Below are 22,967 nucleotides of genomic sequence, written 5' to 3'. Positions count from 1 at the left end.
GCCAAGTTTCTCAGAAAACAATCATGCACGAATATGTATGACATTTTCTTGCAATTAGTCGTGAATACAGAATCAATAATAAAAACCTGTCACTGCATAATAAACCATACGCTGCATAAATTGTAGTATGGGTAAACGATAAAGGTTATAAGTAATGATTCCAGGATGATGTGTAAATACCAGGGAGGGACACATTGCTTGACAGTGACAGAACCGAGCTAGCGCTGTCACTGACTGGGCAACGTAACGTTATGTCCCTGACTGGACATGCAGTAGCTAACTTGATGCCCTGAACTCTCGTGGAGACGGTGTGTGTGTTTGTTCATCATATATAGCTATAGCTAACTAGCTAATATATAGCTAACCTTAGTCGTTGGTTTAGTCAGATACTACTGACATGGATTTCAACGTGAAGAAATTAGCTTCGGATGCAGGAATTTTTTTCACTCGAGCTATACAGGTAACTCATCTAACAGTAACTGTTTTTTACATTAAATGTATTTTGTGTCTCCAATACATGTACTAAATAACGTTACTAAAGTTACTGTAAACTGTTGCTGTAGCTAATGTTCGATAACTAGCTAGCTGATGTTAGCTAGCGTCTGGCTTCAGTAAAAACTGGAAGCATCATTACATATCTGATTTATGCATAGTTGCCAGTCCTTTAGCTAGATATTCGAAGGTTTCTGTGCCGTCTGTTATAGCATCAAGCTAGCAGTGCCAGTGGCTATCGACAGCTAACTTATGTTTTGGCTAACAAACGTTCGCTATCTAACTTAGCTATGTTTTTGAAAAAACTATTATAACTAACTAACTATATCAGTGTATCTATGTCTATGGGGTCAGATGTAAAAACTGGAGGCATCATTACATATGATTTAGCATATTTGCCAGTACATTAGCTAGATATTAGAGGAAGGTTTCTATGCCGTCTGCTATAGCCACTGGCACTGCTAGCTTGATGCTAGGTAGCTATGTTTTCGCGATCTACTATAGTTATGTTTTCGGAAAAACTCTGCTTTCGGTGTCAGGTACAGTCAGTATCTATGGGGTCAGACGTGAACTTTCGCGCCCTCACCCCCCCCAAAAAATGCAAACGCAAGAGATATCGTTCATTATTGTGACTGTGTAACAAACAGGTCATGATGAAAATCTCCCCAGGGAATGACAGTCAGACTGATTTCCTAATGACTATGTTGCACATAAAGCAATGGATGTCTGCTCAGCCCATAGAAAGTGCATTCAGTTTAGTTTATCTTTGTATCTGAACCCATTGGCAGAGGATACTGGGAATGGGAAAAGACTGGGGAAACTAGTAGGTGTATAGTTTCATGGCCTATGAGGACTTGGCATTTAGTTGTATGCTTTCCAGTAGCCTATGAGGAGAACATGACATGAAGTGCATCCCCAAAACCAGTGATAATGATGCCCCTTCTAGTGGCATTGCATAGGGCAGTTCCATGGGCACCATGTGAAAGTTGATGTTGAGTCACTACAATAGGCCTTGTTTACTGAGAACTGAAGGTTGATGCTGTTGTTTCTTGTGCCAAAGTTCACAGGGGAAAAGTTTGGACAGGTAGAGAAGACTGAGCTGGATGCCCACTTTGAGAATCTGCTCAGCCGTGCTGATTCCACTAAAAACTGGACAGAGAAAATCTTCAGGCAGACAGAGGTTCTGCTGCAGCCCAACCCCAGTAAGGCCCAGCATACAAACCGAACTGATCAGGACAGAGGCCTCCAACTCCCACCACCCATCCCTACTCCCTGCTTAATGCAAACACACATGCACACACAGGATAGTTAACCAAAAACACATAAATTGAAAACCGCTTCAAAAACTTCAGATCATAAAAAAAAAAAAAGTGAAACATGGTGGTTGGGTTACATGGTGATGGAGTGCTAACCTGTGCCTTTCTGATTCTCCATGCTACAGTTGACAACACTGGTGAGTATCTCTGTCGTGCAATCTTTTCATCCGTGTGGTCTATAGTTCAACAGACAAGTGTTACGATGCTGTATTGGGTGTTTTCAAGCACCAGTTTTTTGTGAAAACCTGTTGTTTAGCCTATCCTCTATCGCAAGTAGTACTTATCAGTGGGCAGCTCAACAGCTGTGTCCGTTAGCCACACCAGACAATGACTCAGCACTGCGGGCCTGTGGGTAACATGCAGAAATTAATTCCCATGTTAGTCTCTCTACTAAGTAGGCTGTCCCAGAAAAAATATGTAATCTTGGTAGACCGAGAGTCATCTGTTCTTTCAACCAATCGATTGGTCAACATTTAAAAATTATTATTTTTTTTCCATATATAGACACACCCGGTGTTTGAATAAAATCAACTATGTGTAGGCTAATGAGCTTGTCTAATGCTTTAAGCCTCCTCCCGCTGCTGCTGGCCTTAGCAGATTCTGCCATTAAGCTCTTAAAGTTGCCGGTAATAGGCTACACTAGCGGTCGGCAACCTTTTATTTTTGGGGTGCCAAGTTATCCAACCATTTCTACTGATCTGCGTGGCAGTTATGATTTTAATATGCACATTTGTGGAACAGGTTAATTTAATTTATAATAGTCTTCATAACTCAAAATCAATGTCATGTGGTTAATCAAAATTCTAAATAAAAATGATACGAATCAAAAAGTAACTTATATTGCCAATATGTAAAAATAGCCAACATAAAGCCAACAAATAAAAACATTGCAGCCTGCAGGTAGAGAATATTCTGATGAAAATAAATATCCTATAAATCACATTGGCTATCTGCAAGGAACTTGAAACATTGTATCAACTATTGTATTAACTTGGTCCAGCCCAAAGCTAGTGCTAGCAAACTTGCAACATTATATAAAATATTCTGTGTCCTCTTAGAGTTTCCTGCCCCAAACAGACACAGTTGTAGGCTATTTTGCGCAAGGGATAAGAAGTAATCAGGTAGGCCTATTTTATGTTGTTTCCACCAGATCAGAGCATGACATTTTTCCCCCCTTTCATGCTGAATGGTAATCGAAATGGAGAGAGCTGAAAATATTTTTCAAATAGGGTACGTATAGGAACTGTTGTCATTTTCAGTGGATGTAAAAACAGACTTTGTTTACTTGCTGTTTTGAGGTGAAGAAAAAATGACTTTGAGAAGCTCCACCGGGATGGTGAGTTAAGACAATCAGAAATAGTCAGATCCCCAAATGGGCACACTTCTATGCAGTCCTACATTTGCACACAGGCCATGTAGACTAGTCCTACTTCTATATGCGTAATCGGGTGCGTTTCCTAACTCAAGATTGACAGGAGCACTCCAAACAAAAGACAATGAATAAAATGACTACTCGTAATTGTAATGAAGTAAACCAAAACTTTCTTACAAGCGTAGCCTAGGTTGTGCACTCTGCAAACAACGTGTCCACTCCTACAATGACAACGGTAAGACTGTAATAATAATATATTGAATGCATTAACAGAAATGACCATAACCAAGCAAACATTGTAGATTAGAAATTACAGGAACTAATGGTAAATGTACTACTGGTGATACTGGTGTGCCATTCCCATGGCCTCCGCAATGGATTAGTCCTCTCAGCCAGTCGTGAATCAGACGTGTCTCGTGACAATTATTTAGTAGATTTTTGCCACTGCTCGACTAAAAAACATCTTGGTCGACCAAACAATCGACCAGTCGACTAAATGTAGTCAGCCCTACTACCAATGCTAGTTCTTTTCATTATCTGAGTGAAATAACATTTATTTCCATGACGACTTCATTCAACACCTTATTCCCACAATCTTGAATTACAATACTGTACATTCTCATACTGGGCATTGGCTTACTTTGCTTTGGCATTCTCCTCTCCCACCAATTTCCATTTTCAAGTTTCATTTGATGACTATTTTTGGCCAGTACTCTCTTGAAGCAGGCCCGTTCTTTCTATCTGCAGGTTCCAGGATTGAGGAGTTCCTGTATGAGAAGCTTGACAGAACGGTTCCCTCCAGGCCAAATAATGAAGAACTGCTGGGTCATTACATGCAAGATGCGGCAAAAGATTTTGGTCCTGGAACTCCATATGGTGAGTGTGACTCAAGCTTTGTGTAGGCCTACACGGTCTTTCCAGGTGGTATAGAACTGTTTTTTTGTTTTTTATAGGATTGGCAAGTGATAATACAATTTGAGAGAGGAAACTGAGGCCGTGTCTTGGGCCCCAGTCAAATCCAATAATTAGATTTTCTGGAAAATACATTTCACCTGATGATCTTACTCAATACATCTCCACTCTGTGCTCTCTCCCTCATGCAATCCCTAAGAATGGCTCGAACCATTTGTGGTACAGTGCCTTCAGAAAGTATTCACAGACCTGGACCTTTTCCACATTTTGTTGTTACAACCTGAATTTAAAATTGATTCAATTTAGATAATGTGTATACCAGTGACAAAACATCACATAATGTGAAATTGGAATGATGTTTGTAAAAGTTTTACAAGACTCTAAGTATTCAACCCCTTTGTTATGGCAAGCCTAAATAAGTTCAGGAGTGAACATTTGCTTAATAAGTTGCATACCTTATTTATCCTACACAAAACATTGGTTCAGCTGACATGAATTATCCTCCCTTCTCTGCAGTAGCTGTCGTACTGCTAGGTAGCTTTTCTGGCTTGTGCTATAGCCAGACTAATGTTAGATATTAGAGGAAGGTTTCTGTGCCGTTAGCTATAGCCACGGGCACTGCTAGCTTCGCATAAGTTTTTGCCTTTCGGTTTCAGGTACAGTCAGTGTATCTATGCGATCAGACATGACCTTGCATGCCCCCACCCCCCAAAAATACCAATGCAAGAGATATCTTTCATTGTTGTGACAATGTGTAACAGGTCTTGATGAAAATGTCCCCAGGGAATGACAGTCAGATTAATTTCCTAATGACTATGTTGCATTTAAGCAATGAATGTCTGCTCAGCCCTTAGAAATGATGTTCAGTTGAGTTTTTCTTTGTATCTGAACCCATTGGCAGAGGATACGTGGAATGGGAAAAGCCTGGTGAAATATTAGACAACTAGCAGGTGTATTGTTTCATGGCCTATAAGGGCTTGGTATTTAGTTGCATGGTTTAATTCCCCCAAACCAGTGATAATGATGCAGCTTCTAGTGACATGGTGCCCATGGAACTGCCCTATGCCATGTGAAAGTACAATGATACACAGAAACAGTGGAAGGTCACTTTTGATGTTGTGTAACTGCAATAGGCCTTGTTAACAGAGAACTAAAGGGTGATGTTATTGTTTCTTTTGCCAAAGTTCATTGGGGAAAATGTTGGACAAGTAGAGAAGACTCAGCTGGATGTGCTTAACAAGTCACAATAAGTTGCATGGACAAACTTAGTGTGCAATAATAGTGTTTAACATGAATTTTGAATGACTACCTCATCTCTGCACCCCACACATGCAGTTATCTGTAAGGTTCCTCAGTCGAGCAGTCAATTTCAAACACAGATTCCCACAAGACCAGAGAGATTTTCCAATGCCTCGCAAAGAAGGGCACCTATTGGTAGAAGTTTTTTTTTTTTTAAATGCAGACATTGTATATCCCTTTGAGCATGGTGAAGTTATTAATTACACTTTGAATGGTGTATCAATACACCCAGTCACTACAAAGACACAGGCGTCCTTCCTAACTCAGTGGTAATATACAACACATTACTGCGGAAGCAGGCTGCATCATGTTATGGGTATATTTGTAATCGTTAAGGACTGGGGAGTTTTTCAGGATAAAAAATTAATGAAATGGAGATAAGCACACACAAAATCTGGCTGCTTTTCACCAGACACTGGGAGATGAATTCACCTTTCAACAGGACAATAACCTAAAACACAAGGGAAAATCTTCGCTGGAGTTGATTACCAAGAGTGAATCTTCCTGAATGGCCGAGTTACATTTTTGACATAAATCTACTTGAAAATCTATGGCAAGACCTGAAAATGTTTGTCTAGCAATGATCAACAACCAATTTGACAGAGCTTGAAGAATTTTGAAAGTAATAATGGGCAAATTGTTGCACAATCCAGGTGTGGAAACTCTTACAGGTTATTGTGTGTAGATCAGTGAATTATTATATATATTTTTTTATCCATTTAGAATTCAGGCTGTAACACAACAAAATGTGGAATAAGTCAAGGGGTATGAATACTTCCTGACGGTACTGTATATCCATGTGAGAAAACATCACCATATGTAGACTATGCTCTTTGTCAAAACGTTTGTTTAAGCCTTTGCTTATACTGATGAGTTCACCCTAAAGTGAGTGAGCAGTGAGATTGGTGATCAGGGCTGTTGTGAGCATTAGTCAATGAATCTCCTCCCGCCCCTTCACTCCCCTGCGTTCCAGCCTGTCTCATATCTGTCTGCCCAATAAATCACCTTCACTGGCAATTCTGAGGATCAATAGTGCTCTTTCTCTCTCTCTCTCTCTCTCTTTCTCTCTCTGTTGTTCAGAGTTGGCTCTGCAGGCTTGGCTCTGCAACGACAACCTTAATGCATAAAGTTTATGCACATATTAGATTATTAGGTTGTCTCTCTGTGGAGCTTTTCCCCTTCAGTTGGAGAAATGTAACTTCGTCACAGAGACCTGAGTGATGGGTCATGTACAGATTTATTTAGGGCTCTGCAGACCTCCTGTTTAGCTAGGAGTTGTTTTATAAATTAATTCAGCTAATTTGGAATGGAAAGCTCATGCCAATAAATCCACGTTGGCTTTTTTCCAAGATAAAAATGCACAAATACAGTAGCCAATACTCAGGGTTGGGTAGGTTACTTTCTAAATGTAATCCGTTACTAGTTACCTGTGCAAAATTGTAATCCGTAATGTAACTTTTGTATTGCCTAAACTCAGCAATGTAATCTGATTACATTAAGTTACTTTTAAATTACTTTCCCCTGAAGAGACATTAGAAATAGGCAAAAATGTATGTTACCAATTGAACGACATCTATTGCAGTTTACATAGCTGGCCATATATGTTTGTTACGTTTTACTTTATGGGTTGGTTATGTAAACTTCTTCAAACCCATCGCTTTCTACTACATATAATAATACAATTCAATTATCTTTATTATAAATAAATATCATTTAGAAGTCCAAAAATGGATGTAGCAACTACAGATTTCCCCTTTAAGTCTATCAAATGTTTGAGGGTTTGAGCATGTGTCCATTAGGCCTATGAATGAATGAATGAATGAATAAATAAATAAATAAAATATCAGCATGAATTCAATTGAACAATAAAATGATTGATAGGCAGTTTAAACTTCTTGAATTGAACCATTATTGGGTTCAAATACACATTTAGATTTGAGAACTAACATCCACAACAACCACAATCCGTAAGGTGCAAATAGCTAAATGAGAGAGCAGCAGTGTGATTCAAGGCGCAAGTTTAAATTTGTTCCACCTGAGCGAGTCAGAGACCACTATGATGACATGCCAAATGTGCTTGATGGATCGCGGGAAAAGAGCAGGAATAGGCTACAGTCCAAGCTATGTCTTCCAATGGTGTGATTCACACTGCTGCTCTCTCAATTAGCTATTTGCGCCTTACGGATTGTGGTTGTTGAGGATGTTAGTTCTCAAATCTAAATGTGTATTTGAACCCAATATTGGTTAAATTCAAGAAGTTTAAACAGCCTATCAATCATTGTTTTTGAAACCAGTGAAAATGCGCTTGTAACAGATTGTGTGAATCACACTGCTGCTCTCTCATTTAGCTATTTGCGCCTTACGGATTGTGGATGTTAGTGACAACACATTTCGATTTGAGAAATGTGCTTTCAATGCGCTATGTAGATATCAATAATAAGTGATATCCGTATCGCTGTAGACTACAATACTTCTGTCATCCTTACCTCCAAGCGTTTATTCAAGTTGGATAAACTTTGGATGCCGACAGCAGTCGCACAATTGGAAGACACAGCTTGGACTGTAGCCTACAAAAGCCTATTCCTGCGATCCATCAAACACATTTGGTGTGTCATCATAGTGGTCTCTGACTCGCTCAGGTGGAACAAATTTAAACTTGCGCCTTTTTTCAATGCTGGTTTGAATGTCATTGAGAAAACAGAGACGTGTCAAATATTTATTTTTGGCAAACATCCTTTCTGAATTTAAAAGTAATCCTTGAAGTAATTATCTAGTTTTTCAAAAGTGTCTGTAATCTGGTTACAATATTTTTGGTGGTAACGTAACGGATTACAGTTACCGTTTTTTGTAATCCCTTACATGTATTCCGTTACTCCCCAAACCTGCCTACACTAAGCAAGTTACGTTTATACGCTGTAATTCCCTCCTCATGAGAGAAACAGGCATGTTTTAGTGATTTTGAAGTCATTTGATTTATAATGAATTAATTTGTACACAGGTTATTCTGTTCTGTAGCTAGGCATAAATGTCAGACATCTTTGGAACCGTGGAACAAGACAGCAATCCCATTCTCTCCTCTCCTGCCATAGCAACTATTACTAGATGAACACTCCGTTGCTTTAATCAGGCCGTTAGTGGCCTGTTTCTCAGTGGTGGCTTTTATTGATGCAGCCTTCCGTGTTGATGGGTGGAGAGCCACTATTTCAACAGTTTTTCTAACAGCAAAAACAGCAAAGATGTGTAGAAAAACCTTTCCTCAGTATTAGAATGTGGTCTGTCCATGTTTGACACAGATTTGCACACTTCAAATTGTGCTAGTATAGGCCTTTTTGATGCTATAATCATTGCTGTGTGTTGTTATTCATTAGATATTCCATTGAGGTCTGTAATCTAGTCTGTTTTACATCTGGGGAAACCCCAATGTTAAAATGTGGAATTTTGAGTTTTGTTGTTTTGGTGACATTCTTGACATGACTTTTACCGTGTCTAGAGGTTCCGTCAGTGTGGCCCTCCCCCTCTCTTTGCAGGTATATTGTAGTTGGCCAAGGTTCTCCCACACTCTATCTCAGCTGCAGTGCATTCATTATTGATGCACTGGGTGTTGCTATCTAGATGGAGCTCTGAATCTACACTACTACACCTAAACAGCAGGCTTTGTGGGGTAGGCTCATCAGGGCATTGATAGAGAGTTGGTGAAGGGGTGTTTGTGCCATAGATTACTGGGATGGGAATAGCCTAAATGTTTGTTACAGGTTGTATTGAGCTACCATGTCCTATTGGTCTAGACTTTGTCTGTTTGTATTCTTCTGATAAGTAATACGTCATTCCTCTGATAAGTACTAAGTACGTCTTCTGATAAGTAATGTCATTCATAATTAATAAGTCACTGCTAGGCCTATATTTCACATATATTGTGTGTGTGCTGCTGTAGGTAGCACCCTGATCAAAGTAGGCGATTGTGAGAGGAGACTGGGCAGTGTACAGAGGGAGTTCCTACAGACCTCCGCTATCGGCTTCCTCACCCCACTCAGGAACTTTCTGGAAGGAGACTGGAGGACCATCTCAGTGAGTCTGGCTATCTGGCCTCAGAGGGACATCTTGGGATTGCATGCAGACCAGTGTGTAGACCAGGATTTAATACAATGCTAATCAACACCTTGGGGTTTAGTTTTCTACTTCTTCCTATATGGATGTAGCAGAGTTTTAGGACCTAGCCAACTTAACCCCACACATACAGGCTACATTTATGTTGTGCAGAGAGTTGCTGATCTTCTCCTCCCTATCTCAGAAAGAGAGGCGTCTCCTGGAGAACCGCAGACTGGACCTGGACTCCTGTAAAGCACGGCTGAAGAAAGCCAAATTAGCAGAGTCCAAGGCTGCGGTGAGTCTACCCTCCTCTTCCTGTTTCCCTTCAGCTGCATCATTTAGCCATGAGTCTACCCTCCTCTTCCTGTTCCAGTTCAGCTGCATCATGTAACCAGGCTCCAATTCAGCGTGAACTGCTACTGCTAACTAACATCTATCTCTGTTCTAATTATGTTCACAGTGTGAGGGAGAAGTGAGTATTAGTGTAAAATATTGTCCACTTTGGTTATTTTTCCCCCCCTTTTTTCTTTCTGACATGCTCTGCCCATTTTCTCATTGGCACTTTGAAATCCAGTTGAACGCATGTGAGAAGCCAAGAGAGCGAGAGACAACCTTCACGTTCTTTTGAAAGTGAAAGAAAGGATCTTGTGGCATGGTACACTGGAGCAAACCCATATATGACCCTAGAGCAGTGGTATTCAAACTTTTTCAGCAGGGACCCCATTTTTTTTTACCACCAGAATTTCTGGGGACCCCACCTCAAATGTAATTACACAATCATAAAATTAAGATTTTTACATCTGTGTGGTGTGTGTGCCGTGCCGTGCCTTCGGAAAGTTACAGCCTTATTCTAAAATGGATTAAAATAAAATATTTTCCTCATCAATCTACACACAATACCCCATAATGACAAAGGAAAAACAGCTCATTTAGAAAAAATGAACAGAAATACCTTATTTACATAAGTATACAGACCCTTTGCTATGAGACTCGAAATTAAGCTCCAGTGCATCCTGTTTCCATTGATAATCCCTGAGAGGTTGCTACATCTTGATTGGAGTCTGTGATTTGGGAAGGCATGTCAGAGCAAAAACGTGTCTCAAGGGAATTGTCCGTAGAGCTCCGAGACATTAGTTCAAAGGCACGGATCTGGGGAAGGGTACCAAAACATTTCCCACATCATTGAAGGTCCACAAGAACACAGTGGCCTCCATCATTCTTAAATGGAAGAAGTTTGTAACCACCAAGACTTCCTAGAGTTGGCCGCCTGGCCAAACTGAGCAATCAGGGGAGAAGGGCCTTGGGTAGGGAGGTGACCAAGAACCCAATGGTCACTGACAGAGCTCCAGAGTTCCTCTGTGGAGATGGGAGAACCTTGCAGAAGGACAACCATCTCTGCAGCACTCCACAAATCAGGCCTTTATGGTAGAGTGGCCAGATGGAAGCCACTCCTCAGTAAAAGGCACACAACAGTTCACTTGGAGTGTGCTGTAAGGCACCTAAAGGACTCTCAGACCATGAGAAATAAGATTCTCTGGGCTGATGAAGCATGGTGGTGGCAGCATCATGCTGTGGGGATGTTTTTCAGCGGCAGGGACTAGGAGACTAGTCAGGATTGAGGCAAAGTAAAGAGAGATCCTTGATGAAAACCTGCTCAGGACCTCAGACTGGGGCAAAGGTTCACCTTCCAACAAGACAATGATCCTTAACATACAGCCAAGACAACACAGGAATGACTTCGGGACAAGTCTCTGAATGTCCTTGTGGCCCAGCCAGAGCCCGGACGTGAACCCGATCGAGCAACGCTCCCCATCTAACCTGACAGAGCTTGAGAGGATCTGCAGAGAAGAATGGCAGAAACTCCCCAAATACAGGTGTGCCAAGCTTGTAGCGTCATACCCAAGAAGACTCGAGGCTGTAATCGCTGTCTAAGGTGCTTTAACAAAGTATTGAGTAAAGGGTCTGAATACTTTCAGTACTGACTACATACATACATACAGTTGAAGTCGGAAGTTTGCATACACTTAGGTTGGAGTTATTAAAACTCATTTTTCAACCACGCCACAAATTTCTTGTTACTATAGTTTTGGCAAGTCGGTTAGGACATTTACTTTGTTCATGACACAAGTTATTTTTCCAACAATTGTTGACAGACAGATTATTTCACTTACAATTCCCTGTATCACAATTCCAGTGGGTCAGAAGTTTACATATAATAAGTTGACTGTGCCTTTAGACAAAGATCATACATTTTGGAGAAATGTCCTCTGGTCTGATGAAACAAAAATAGAACTGTTTGGCCATAATGACCATTGTTATGTTTGGAGGAAAAAGGGAGAGGCTTGCAAGCCGAAAATACTATCCCAACCGTGAATCACAGGGGTGGCAGCATCATGTTGTGGGGGTGCTTTGCTGCAGGAGGGACTGGTGCACTTCACAAAATATAAAGTATCATGACGAAGGAAAATTGTGGATATATTGAAGCATCATCTCAAGACATCAGTCAGGAAGATAAAGCTTTGTCGCAAATTGGTCTTCCAAATGGACAATGACCCCAAGCATACTTCCAAAGTTGTGGCAAAATGGTTAACGGACAACAAAGTCAAGGTATTGGAGTGGCCATCGCAAAGCTCTGACCTCAATCCCATAGAACATTTGTGGCAGAACTGAAAAAGAGTGTGCGAGCAGGGAGGCCTACAACCTGACTCGGTTACACCAGCTCTGTCAGGAGGAATGGGCCAAAATTCACCCAACTTATTGTGGGACGCTTGTGGAAGGCTACCTAAAACATTTGACCCAAGTTAAACAATTTAAAGGCAATGCTACCAAATACTAATTGAGTGTATGTAAACTTCTGACCCACTGGGAATATGATGAATGAAATAAAAGCTGAAATAAATCATTCTTTCTACTATTATTCTGACATTTCACATTCTTAAAATAAAGTGGTGATCCTAACTGACCTAAGACAGGGAATATTTACTAGGATTAAATGTCAGGAATTGTGAAAAACTGAGTTTAAATGTATTTGGCTAAGGTGTATGTAAACTTCCAATTTCACAATATATACATACATACATATTGGGGAGCCCACTGCAGTTCCCAGTGGGGTTGCAACCTCGACTATGAATACTACTGCCCTAGGGACAGCACAACTGAGTAGTACACAAAATCATTTGTAAAATGGAACAGAAGTGTCTTTAAATTGGACCAGTGTATGGGTGCAACGTGACTAACTGCATCCAATTACCAAGTTCATCCTCCTATTAAATCACAAAGGGCTTTTTGAGACCAGTAGTGAGAGGAATGGCCCTGTCCCATGTGAGTACAGATGACTTGGGTTAAAAGTTCTGATTGCTAACATGCTTGCCCAATTATACCATGTCCAGTGAATGTCTACTTCCACATCACATTCCCAGCTCCCACTCTCAGTGAGAGCATTTGAAATGTTAAGATGTATGGCTGTTTTTTTCCTTCAGGTCAAAGATCTAATTTGATATGGTATGTTTTCTTGATAGCATGATTAAATAAACCGATATACAGAGGAAACTCCGTAAACACAATTTATTTTGATTGTAGACTCATTTCAAATCAGACCTTTGAAACCTGTATGCATGGTGATTGCCACATGAAGGCATGCACATTTTTCAAAATATGTTTGTTTAGCGTACTTATTTATTTCCTGCAAAATATTTGTATTTTAGACGAACTTTAATTACATTAGGATTTGGCCAGCCCAATGTAATGATTAAGAAGTCAATTTAGAGTAATTTACTGTATTCGATTAGATAGATGTATTGCCCTCTGAAAAGGAAATTATTTTCCACAGACCTCAACATTTTACAGAAACTGCACATAAAAGATCAAACCAACTTATCACCCAGTCCCAGACATAACATTCACAGTTTCTTCTTCCATGCTCCATATATGATAGATTAACCTCAGTGACCAGACGACCGGAACTATTCTCCAGGTATACTGTAGGCTACACATTCTATAGGCTACTGCACACATATTTGTTTTAAATCCAGCACCTGGTTTGTTTGGGGATAGAATGAGATGATGGTTGAAGGATGGCTGTCTTTAAGGGCTATGACAATGACAGGTTGTGTACACATCTCTCATGCTGCTGTGTTTATTTACACATGCTGCATGGTCGTGTCCTTCTAGTCTAACACGCCTTGGGACTCCAGGCAGTAGATGTGCAGCACAGGAGGTTGATGGCAACTTAATTGGGGAGGATGAGCTTGTGGTAATGGCTGGAGCAGAATAAGTGGAAACCATGTGTTTGATTTCATTCGCTCCGGTCCAGCCATTATTATGAACAGTCCTCTCCTCAGCAGCGTTCACTGATATGAGGGTGAAGAAAGATATTTGTACCATTCCAGGGCTCTACAGTGGGACCATTTAACTCACATGTGCCTAAATATTTTGCTTTGGGACCTGGAATGTTTATATTGGAACACCAGCGTGCCTAGAAAAAGTAAGGATTGTAGCTTTAATATCTGAAATATTTTTCATTGTGCTCCTACATTTCTTTGTATGCACATTTTTCAACTTAGGCGCGCACATGTGCTCCTTGTAAAAAAGGTCAGCGTAGAGCTCTGCAGTCTTTGATTGGCCAAAGACTGCAGATGTCTCATTATATCATCAAGATAATAACAAAGGGTTTCGTTTTTTCTATGTGTGCGTCACATGACTCTCATACTTTTGGTTTTGTTGTTTTGTTTGTCCTTTTGTGTTTGTTGTTTGGTGCACACCATACTGTATGTGTAAACTACTCTGCCGTGTCTGTAGGCTGTGCCTGATTTTCAGGAAACCAGGCCCAGAAATTATGTCCTCTCTGCCAGTGCATCTGCGGTAAGGAGCTTAAACAGCCAGTCCACTCTACACTAACACTGTACATGTAGCCTACTGTCACTTTACAAATTCTATGGTATTTCTTCATATCACCAGATTGTTTCCGGCATAGTAATATAGTAATCCATTATCTATGTGGTATTTGACTTATCACAGACAACAGTCTAATTTCCCAGGCACAATGACCAAAAGTAGGGCAAAGAAAGCTCTTGAAAGGTGTTATACTTCAATTGATCCAAATAAAATGAACTCTGAATGCAGGACCAAAACATTTGGAATATGCTTTCTTTTGAATGCACCCCTGGGTTGAAAATCTATTTCTTTACTGTCATCAGTCTCAATCCAATCTAAGAATGCGTGTGTCTCCCCTGTGATGTCATCAGAATGTGTCTCTCACTCCCCCTCTCTTGTTGCCCTGCCGCTTTTCAGCTCTGGAGCGAGGAGGTGGACAAAGTGAGTATGACATGTTTGGACACCATCCTCCTCCTGTACTGTATAAATAAGTAATATCTTTAGCTTTGTTTCTAGGTAAAGTGTCTCTCTTTTCACAAGTTATCACCTTCAGAGTTCACAAGAACAAAACAGCTGATAATGGAAAATGGGGGCTGTAGTATTACATGATACCGCTCTCTGTTTGTTTTGGTTGTTCTGTAGGCAGAACATGAGCTTCGACTGGCACAGACAGAGTTTGACAGACAGGCAGAGGTCACACGGCTCCTGTTGGAGGGCATCAGCAGTACACACGTGAGTCATGAGGTCAAACTTGTAGAGTGGACCAACATGACCACTACACATGGCCACTCTCTAAAGCATATGCACTGTTTACCAGGTAATAAGTTAGGGATAATCAATAAGGGGCTCTATGGAAAATAATGAACGATGTGGAAGGTGTGTTAGTGCGGTGTGGACTAACCTTCCAGAGTTTCATTATTTTCCAGAAAATGCATAGAGCCCTGAGTTGATTATCCCTTTATACCATCATTTAACACATTTGCAGCAACATTTTTTGAAAATTGCAGGTAGAAATGTGTTCAACATCCACTAAAGTAGGTAGCAAGGTTACTAGATAGCCACAGTAGTTGCCTTGGCAACCAAACATACTTACTGGTTTTTGCTAACCACACAATCAGTCCTATCTTGTTATTATGAATTAATAACATATTGAAAATCGAATTCAACCGTGTCAATAATGTTTTCAATTAGACTTTTGCCTTCAAAAGCAGTTCAAACATAGAACATGTAAGACTGAACTATAGCTATTGAATTCTACTGTACTGATATACCGTGCATTATAGGGAAATAATGCATGCACCAGAATGCACTTCAAGCCAATGAGAAACGATTATTCAACAATGCCATGGTATAAACTGTTTTAATATGGTGGGGACATGGTATGTTGAGGGGGACCAAGTAACAACTGTGTTATATGTGTTTTGGGTATGTTGTCTGTAGGTGAACCACCTGCGCTGCCTGCATGAGTTTGTGGAGGCACAGACAGCCTATTACAAGCAGTGTCACCTGCACATGCAGGACCTGCAGAAAGAGCTGGACAGGTGAGGACTGGCTCTGGGTAGATGCACAACTTTATATTGGACATACTAGCATACTTAGCTGGGCTGTCTAGATCTGGCTTTTATTTGCTGTAGTGTTTGCTATTGAAATGGATGTAAGCTGTTTATCAATGACCATCTCCACTATTATCTCTTATGCTCTCAGTTCCAATGGCGATGTGTAAGTAACATTTGATGACAATTACAGTTGAACTCACCATTACTCAACATATTTTTGTTAACCGTTAGTAAAGTCTGATTATTCCCCAGGGAATGTGCTGTGTACCTTATGAATGTCTTCATTCCCTAAACCTCTGCAGGTTTCCCAATGCGTTTGCTGGTAACCCAGGCCACTCCATGGCCTCCGGTGGCTCCTCTCCCCTGGACCCTGCCAGCGCTGTGGAGACAGACACGCTGAAGATCGAGGAGGTGCAGGCCCCTGCCACAGGCACACGCAAGGCCAAGGTCCTGTACGACTATGACGCTGCCGACACCAGTGAGCTATCCCTACTGGCTGACGAGGTGAGCACACAAACACACACACAGAATTCTACCTGCACACCCGTCATTAGTTGAATCAGGTGTATCTGTGCAGTGCTATAATATGTGGTATGGTGGGCAGGAAAAGGTCTACAGTCTTGAAACAGCTAGGACTAGATGGAATATACAAGATGGTGCTATTTTGTGTTTTTTTGTGTTTAACTTATTCTGTACATAATGTTTCTGCCACTGTCTCTTATGACTGAAAATAGCTTTTGGATATCAGAACAGCAATTACTCACCTCGAACTGGACGAAGATTTTTTCTTTAACCTCTAGTGACACCCCATCCCGTGAACGGGACCGTTGTCATCATCTGACACTAATTAGCATAACGCAACGGACATAAATATTCCTAGAAAATATTCCTATTCATGAAAATCACAAATGAAATATATTGAGACACAGCTTAGCCTTTTGTTAATCACACTGTCATCTCAGATTTTGTGTAAGTTTATCGATAGCCTAGCATAGCATTTTACCTGCTGCTAGCTGGACAACTTGGTCACGGAAATCAGAAAAGCAATCAAATTAAATTGTTTACCTTTGATGAGCTTCGGATGTTTTCACTCACGAGACTCCCAGTTATATAGCAAATGTTCCTTTTTTCAAAAAATATTATTTTTGTAGGCGAAATAGCTCCGTTTGTTCTTCACATTTGGCTGAGAAATCGCCCGGAAATTGCAGTCATGAAAACAGCGAAGAATATTCCAAATTAGCTCCATAATATCGACAGAAACATGGCAAATGTTGTTTAGATAATATATCAACCGGTTGATAATATAATATATTGATAATATATCAACCGGGACTGGTGGCTTCTTAGTAGGACAGAGAGAAACAATGGCCGCATTTGTCCTTTACGCACCAAACACTGAGAGACTTCAGCTGACCACTGACGCAATGTTGACGTTCAGGCTCATTTTTCAAAATAAAAGCCTTAAACTATGTATTGTGACACTAGACACATTAGGGAAGCCATAGAAAAAGTAATCTGGTTGATAGCCCATTCACTGCTCAATAGGGACGCATAGCAACGCAGAGCCTTCTAAATAAGAGTCCCTTCCTGTTTGGATTTTTCTCAGGCTTTCGCCTGCAACATCAGTTCTCTTATACTCAGATAATATTTTTACAGTTTTGGAAACTTTAGAGTGTTTTCTATCCTAAGCTGTCAATTATATGCATATTCTAGCATCTTGTCCTGACAAAATATCCCGTTTACTACGGGAATGTTATTTTTCCAAAAATGAAAATACTGCCCCCTAGTCACAAGGTTAATGAGTCGAACGCAAAATCCCCGTAATTCGCATGAAGAGGAGATGCCGATACAGGGGACGCAGTTCCGGGTGCCTTGTGAGAATTCGTCGGCAAGTGGGTAACCCGTCTCTACCATCCGTCCCATTGACCAACGTGCAATCATTGGAGAATAAACTGGATGAGCTCCGTTCGAGACTATCCTACCGGGACATTAAAAATGCTAATATCTTATGTTTCACCGAATCGTGGCTGAACGACGACATGGATAATATACAGTTTACTGGGTTTTCCATGCATCGGCAAGACGGAACGGTTTGTCAATAAGTCTTTGTCAATAACAGCGTGATATCTGATGTTTAAGAAGTCTCAAGATTTTGCTCGCCTGAGGTAGACAACGTCATGATAAGCTGTAGACCACACTATTTACCAAGACAGTTTTCATCTATATTTTTCGTATCTGTCTATTTACTGGCACTGCCCCCACTCAACAAGCTGAATAAGGCCATAAGCAAACAAGAAAATGCTCATCCAGAGGCGATGCTCCTAGTGGCTGCGGACTTTAATGCAGGAAAACTTAAATCTGTTTTAACTCATTTCTACAAGCATGTCACATGTTCAACTAGAGAAAAAAAACCTCTAGACCACCTTTACTCCACAAAGACGCATACAAAGCTCTCCCTCACCCTCCATTTGGCAAATCTGACTAATTATATCCTCCTGATTCCTGTTTACAAGAAAAAACTAAAGCAGGAAGTACCATTGGCTCGCTCAATATGGAAGTGGTCAGATGACGCAGATGCTAAGCTACAGGACTGTTTTGCTAGCACAGACTGAAATATGAATCCCTGAACATCCGATGGCGTGAGGAGTACACCACATCAGTCACTGGCTTCATCAATAAGTGCATTGATGACGTCGTCCCCACAGTGCCCATACGTACTAGAGGTCGACCGACTACGATTTTTCAACGCCGATACCGATTATTGGAGGACAAAAAAAGCTGATACCGATTAATCGAACGATTTATATATACAGTGGGGCAAAAAAGTATTTAGTTAGCCACCAATTGTGCAAGTTCTCCCACTTAAAAAGATGAGGCCTGTAATTTTCATCATAGGTACACTTCAACTATGACAGACAAAATGAAGGGAAAAAAAATCCAGAAAATCACATTTGTAGGATTTTTAATGAATTTATTTGCAAATTAGGGTGGAAAATAAGTACTTATCTTAAGTGGGAGAACTTGCACAATTGGTGGCTGACTAAATACTTTTTTGCCCCACTGTATATACACATTTTTTGTAATAATGACAATTGCAACAATACTGAATGAACACTTTTATTTTAACTTAATATAATACATATTATGGGCTTTTGGATGGGTGTTCTTAAGGTGATTCCACAGGTTGGTGGTATTTTTTGATTTAGCTGTTGCTGACCCCATGCTTACATCTTTATCACAAATAAGACACCTTGCTTTCCCTGGTGCCAATTCCATGCAATAGTCCCACACTGGTGCTCTGCTTTTCTCTGCCAAACACACACACAGCTCTGAAGTGTCTGCTTAGGAGACAAATACTCTCAACTGTTTGAATAAAAATAGAGTTTAAGTTACCTGTGATGAATGTTGAAAACAAAAACTGTCATTTCTATATGCAGGAAATCCTATTTTAATAATGGACATGGTAAGAATTGACAACCAAAGTGCGAGTCATAATTCCCATGACACCTTCTAGCAAAATCTGAAAAGCGGTTCCTTCATTTATTCCATAGGATATTTTTAGATTCACTTAAAATAAGGTCTGTTTCGTGTAGGCTTACACCACTGTGCCAATTTTATAACTGTGTAGATATCCATAGGACAAGGTAACTGATCAATATTGGCTAAATATAAGCGAAGATCATTTTTTTTGTAGAGTGTATTTATGAAAATATTTTGACAAACGTTACCTTATCCTAGTGAGATTTACACGGGTACCAAAACGCAGAGGCGGTTTAAGCCTGCACCCTAACCTGCACGAAACACAGACCTTATTTGAAGTAGACAAGTAGACATTCTCTATGGAAGACATGAACAGAGGTGGTTTAAGCCTGTACGAAACAGACCTTATTTAAAGTAGATCAAGACATTCTCTATGGAAGACATGAACAGAGGTGGTTTAAGCCTGTACGAAACACAGACCTTATTTGAAGTAGATCAAGACATTCTCTATGGAAGACATGAACGGTAAAATAACGAAGGAACCCCTTTCAAGTTCAGTCGAAAGTTATTACAGGAATTATAACGCGTCGACTATTTCTCTCTAAACCAGATACCTTTGACTATTACGAGCCTGCTGCTGCCTACTACCCCTCAGTCAGACTGCTCTATCAAATATCAAATCATAGACTTAACTATAATAAACACAAAGAAATACGAGCCTTAGGTCAAATCCGGAAACTATCACCTCAAACCAAATGTTTATTCCGTTCTGTATTTTTATCTAACGGGTGGCATCCATGAGTCTAAATATTCCTCTTACATTGAAGATTGTGCAATGTTATGTCATAATTACGTAAAATTCTGGCAAATTAGTTCGCAAAGAGCCAGGCGGCCCAAACTGTTGCATATACCCGGACTCTGCATGCAATGAACGCAAGAGAAGTGACACAATTTCACCTGGTTAATATTGCCTGCTAACCATGCAGGTTTAAAAATATATACTTGTGTATCGATTTTAAGAAAGGCATTGATGTTTATGGTTAAGTACAGATTGGAGCAACGTCAGTCGTTGATTGATTGTTTTTTACAAGATAAGTTTAATGCTAGCTAGCAACTTACCTTGGCTTACTGCATTCGCGTAACAGGTAGGCTCCTCGTGAGGCAGGTGGTTAGTGCGTTGGACTAGTTAACTGTAAGGTTGCAAGATTGGATCCCCCGAGCTGACAAGGTAAAAATCTGTTGTTCTGCCTCCTTCCTAGGCCGTCATTGAAAATAAGAATGTGTTCTTAACTGACTTGCCTAGTTAAATAAAGATTAAATAAAGGTGTAAAAAAATATATTTAAATCGGCACCCAAAAATACCGATTTCCGATTGTAATGAAAACTTTAAATCGGCCCTAATTAATCGGCCATTCCGATTAATTGGTCGTCCTCTAGTACATACATACATTGCTTCTGGTTGGGGTATTACAGGCAACATCCGCACTGAGCTAAAGGGTAGAGCTGCCGCTTTCAAGGAGCAGGACTCTATCCCGCTATGCACTCCGACAAACCATCAAACAAGTGTCAATACAGGACTTAGATTGAATGGCATCCATTCAATGACATTTTCAACCCATCCTTGACCAAGTCTAATACCTACATATTTCAAGCATACCACCATATTCCCTGTGCCCAAGAACACCACAGTAATCTGCCTAAATGACTACCAACCCGTAGCACTCACGTCTGTAGCCATGAAGTGCATTGAAAGGATGGTCATGGGGTGGTGCGCAACTCAACATTAGGAAGGTGTTTTTAATATTTTGTACACTCTGTGCATGTCATTATTTTGTCTTCCCAGCTAATCACAGTTTACACAGTGCCAGGCATGGACTCAGACTGGCTGGTGGGAGAGAGAGGGAACCAGAAAGGGAAGGTGCCTGTCACATACCTGGAGCTGCTCAGCTAAAGAAATAAATTGAAAGATGCACGCTTGCAACATTGCACTCACATGCCTTCAAACATGCTGACGTTGACAAATTCAACCAAACACACCCACATGCTGTACGCACACGGACCGCATTACATCATTGGTGAATATGAAGGCAAATGCACAACATTGAATATGGAGGAATAGTTACCATGACAACTCGGCCGAAAATTCTGAAATGTAAGATATTTACTTACTGAAATGCCCTGTATTATTCAGGCTTTGATGACCTTTGGTGACCTTTCACAGCTGTGGAAAAAGCTTCATACAGCCTGCCCACACACTTGCACCTGTTTTAGACATCTTTCACAAATCCATTATTTTTATGTGGAACATTCCATACACCCTGTGCACCTCTCGTTAGTCCACATTCCTATATTGTCATTTTCCTGGACACCTCTACCTGGCACTGAAACATTTCATGGCCATATGCCCTGCTTAGTGACTAACCAGAAATTGAAGCACTCCTAGTCTTTTACTAACTGCCTTAAAATAATGGGAGAGAGGCTGTGTCCATCTGCTATAACTCATAGAATGTATTGGACACACTGCAATGTCCACACTCCAGTTTGCCTGTTCGCTTAGGACACTTATTTTGAAGAGGACAAGCCAGATCTTACACAGAACATACATTTTGGCATGCAAAACTGTAACTTATTATTTAAGTATCTGTGGTGAGTTATATTCCCATTTGTGTCCCTTTTTTTTAGTTTGTTCTTTTTGCTGTTCCGTTTCTTTAACATGTCATTATTCCTTCAGTTGTCTTTGTATGTTTTTAGTTGAATTGTTTGTTCCGATGTCTTTTCTGTGATAGTCTCAGTGTCTTCAAGACAGGACCTAGGCTGCTACATGTGCTACTGGCAGGAGTTAGTCAGACTACTCTGCTCAATGCAAAGCCTCTGTCTTTCTTGTAATCAGAATTTTAATGCCTGTATATTTATTTCTCATAGACCTTTTAGTACCAAAGCAAACTTAAGTATGCATGCACTCTGTCATGGTTTGTGATGCTGTGACTGTTTTGCCATATCTTGTTTTGACCCTTTTCTGCCTTTTACTGTCAATGTATTTATTGTCTGTTCCCAAGCCATGCTGGGTGAATGCGTAGGATGTAATAAAAAATATGCTTTGGACACAATCTCGTTTGTGTGGTTTGTCAGTTCAGGTTCTTAATCTAATATTCTGGTGTAGTAGTCTGTCGGATTGGAAGTAATCATTAAATAAATTTTTTTCAAACTTTGTCCATTCTAGAACTCGTACTGGTAATTACAACACGCTCTCCTTTTTACAATATTTTCTATGACTACTGCATCAACATGTTCATGCGTATAATGTATTTTAATCTGGCATGTTTGGCATTAATGTAATGATTTAATTTCAAATAAACAATTCAAGAAATATAGCTTAAACCCATATTTCAAATAAGTACTATAGGTCATTTGTCCAGCAAATCGGTGGATATACAATATGTATTTTTTGTTTTCCACATTTTGTTAAGGGATTAAATTGAGTTTTTCTTTCACTGGCCTACAAACAATAGCCCATAATGTAAGTTTTCAGAAATGTTTTCAGCTTTTCATTTTTTATTAATTGTCAATGAGTAATAAACCCGT

The 22,967-nt window shown here is 40.2% G+C and overlaps 1 protein-coding gene across 7 annotated transcripts; it reads left to right on the top strand.

The window, feature by feature from the left end:
* Positions 1 to 144: 144 nt before the first annotated feature.
* LOC110525498 (endophilin-B2) lies at positions 145 to 22,492 on the top strand. Of its 7 annotated transcripts, XM_021605643.2 has the most exons (14): positions 145 to 460; positions 1,553 to 1,694; positions 1,934 to 1,945; positions 3,928 to 4,056; positions 9,323 to 9,456; positions 9,680 to 9,772; positions 9,938 to 9,949; positions 14,275 to 14,337; positions 14,767 to 14,790; positions 14,992 to 15,081; positions 15,790 to 15,890; positions 16,054 to 16,068; positions 16,208 to 16,409; positions 21,229 to 22,492. In XM_021605643.2, exons 1-14 carry the CDS (start codon positions 398 to 400, stop codon positions 21,334 to 21,336), a joined length of 1,188 nt encoding a protein of 395 aa, XP_021461318.1. In that variant the 5' UTR covers positions 145 to 397; the 3' UTR covers positions 21,337 to 22,492. The 7 variants fall into 7 exon arrangements, with proteins under 7 accessions (XP_021461318.1, XP_021461322.1, XP_021461320.1 ...); XM_021605647.2 differs by lacking the exon at positions 16,054 to 16,068 and having other exon boundaries at positions 148 to 460; XM_021605645.2 differs by lacking the exon at positions 9,938 to 9,949 and having other exon boundaries at positions 149 to 460.
* The last annotated feature ends 475 nt before the right edge of the window (positions 22,493 to 22,967 follow it).

This window comes from Oncorhynchus mykiss, chromosome 6, assembly GCF_013265735.2.
Source record: "Oncorhynchus mykiss isolate Arlee chromosome 6, USDA_OmykA_1.1, whole genome shotgun sequence".
In the NCBI taxonomy this organism is placed as follows: Eukaryota; Metazoa; Chordata; class Actinopteri; order Salmoniformes; family Salmonidae; genus Oncorhynchus; species Oncorhynchus mykiss.
Note: the sequence above shows the minus strand (reverse complement) of the source record. Positions and strands in the feature narration are given on the sequence as shown.

What these genes read in the sequence shown, in the direction of transcription:
- LOC110525498 (XM_021605643.2), top strand. Translation starts at nt 398, where the DNA reads ATGGATTTCAACGTGAAGAAATTAGCTTCGGATGCAGGAATTTTTTTC. An exon ending in TCTCTGCCAGTGCATCTGCG is followed by an intron (nt 14,338 to 14,766) that starts GTAAGGAGCTTA and finishes GCCGCTTTTCAG; the next exon opens with CTCTGGAGCGAGGAGGTGGA. An exon ending in TATCCCTACTGGCTGACGAG is followed by an intron (nt 16,410 to 21,228) that starts GTGAGCACACAA and finishes TTGTCTTCCCAG; the next exon opens with CTAATCACAGTTTACACAGT.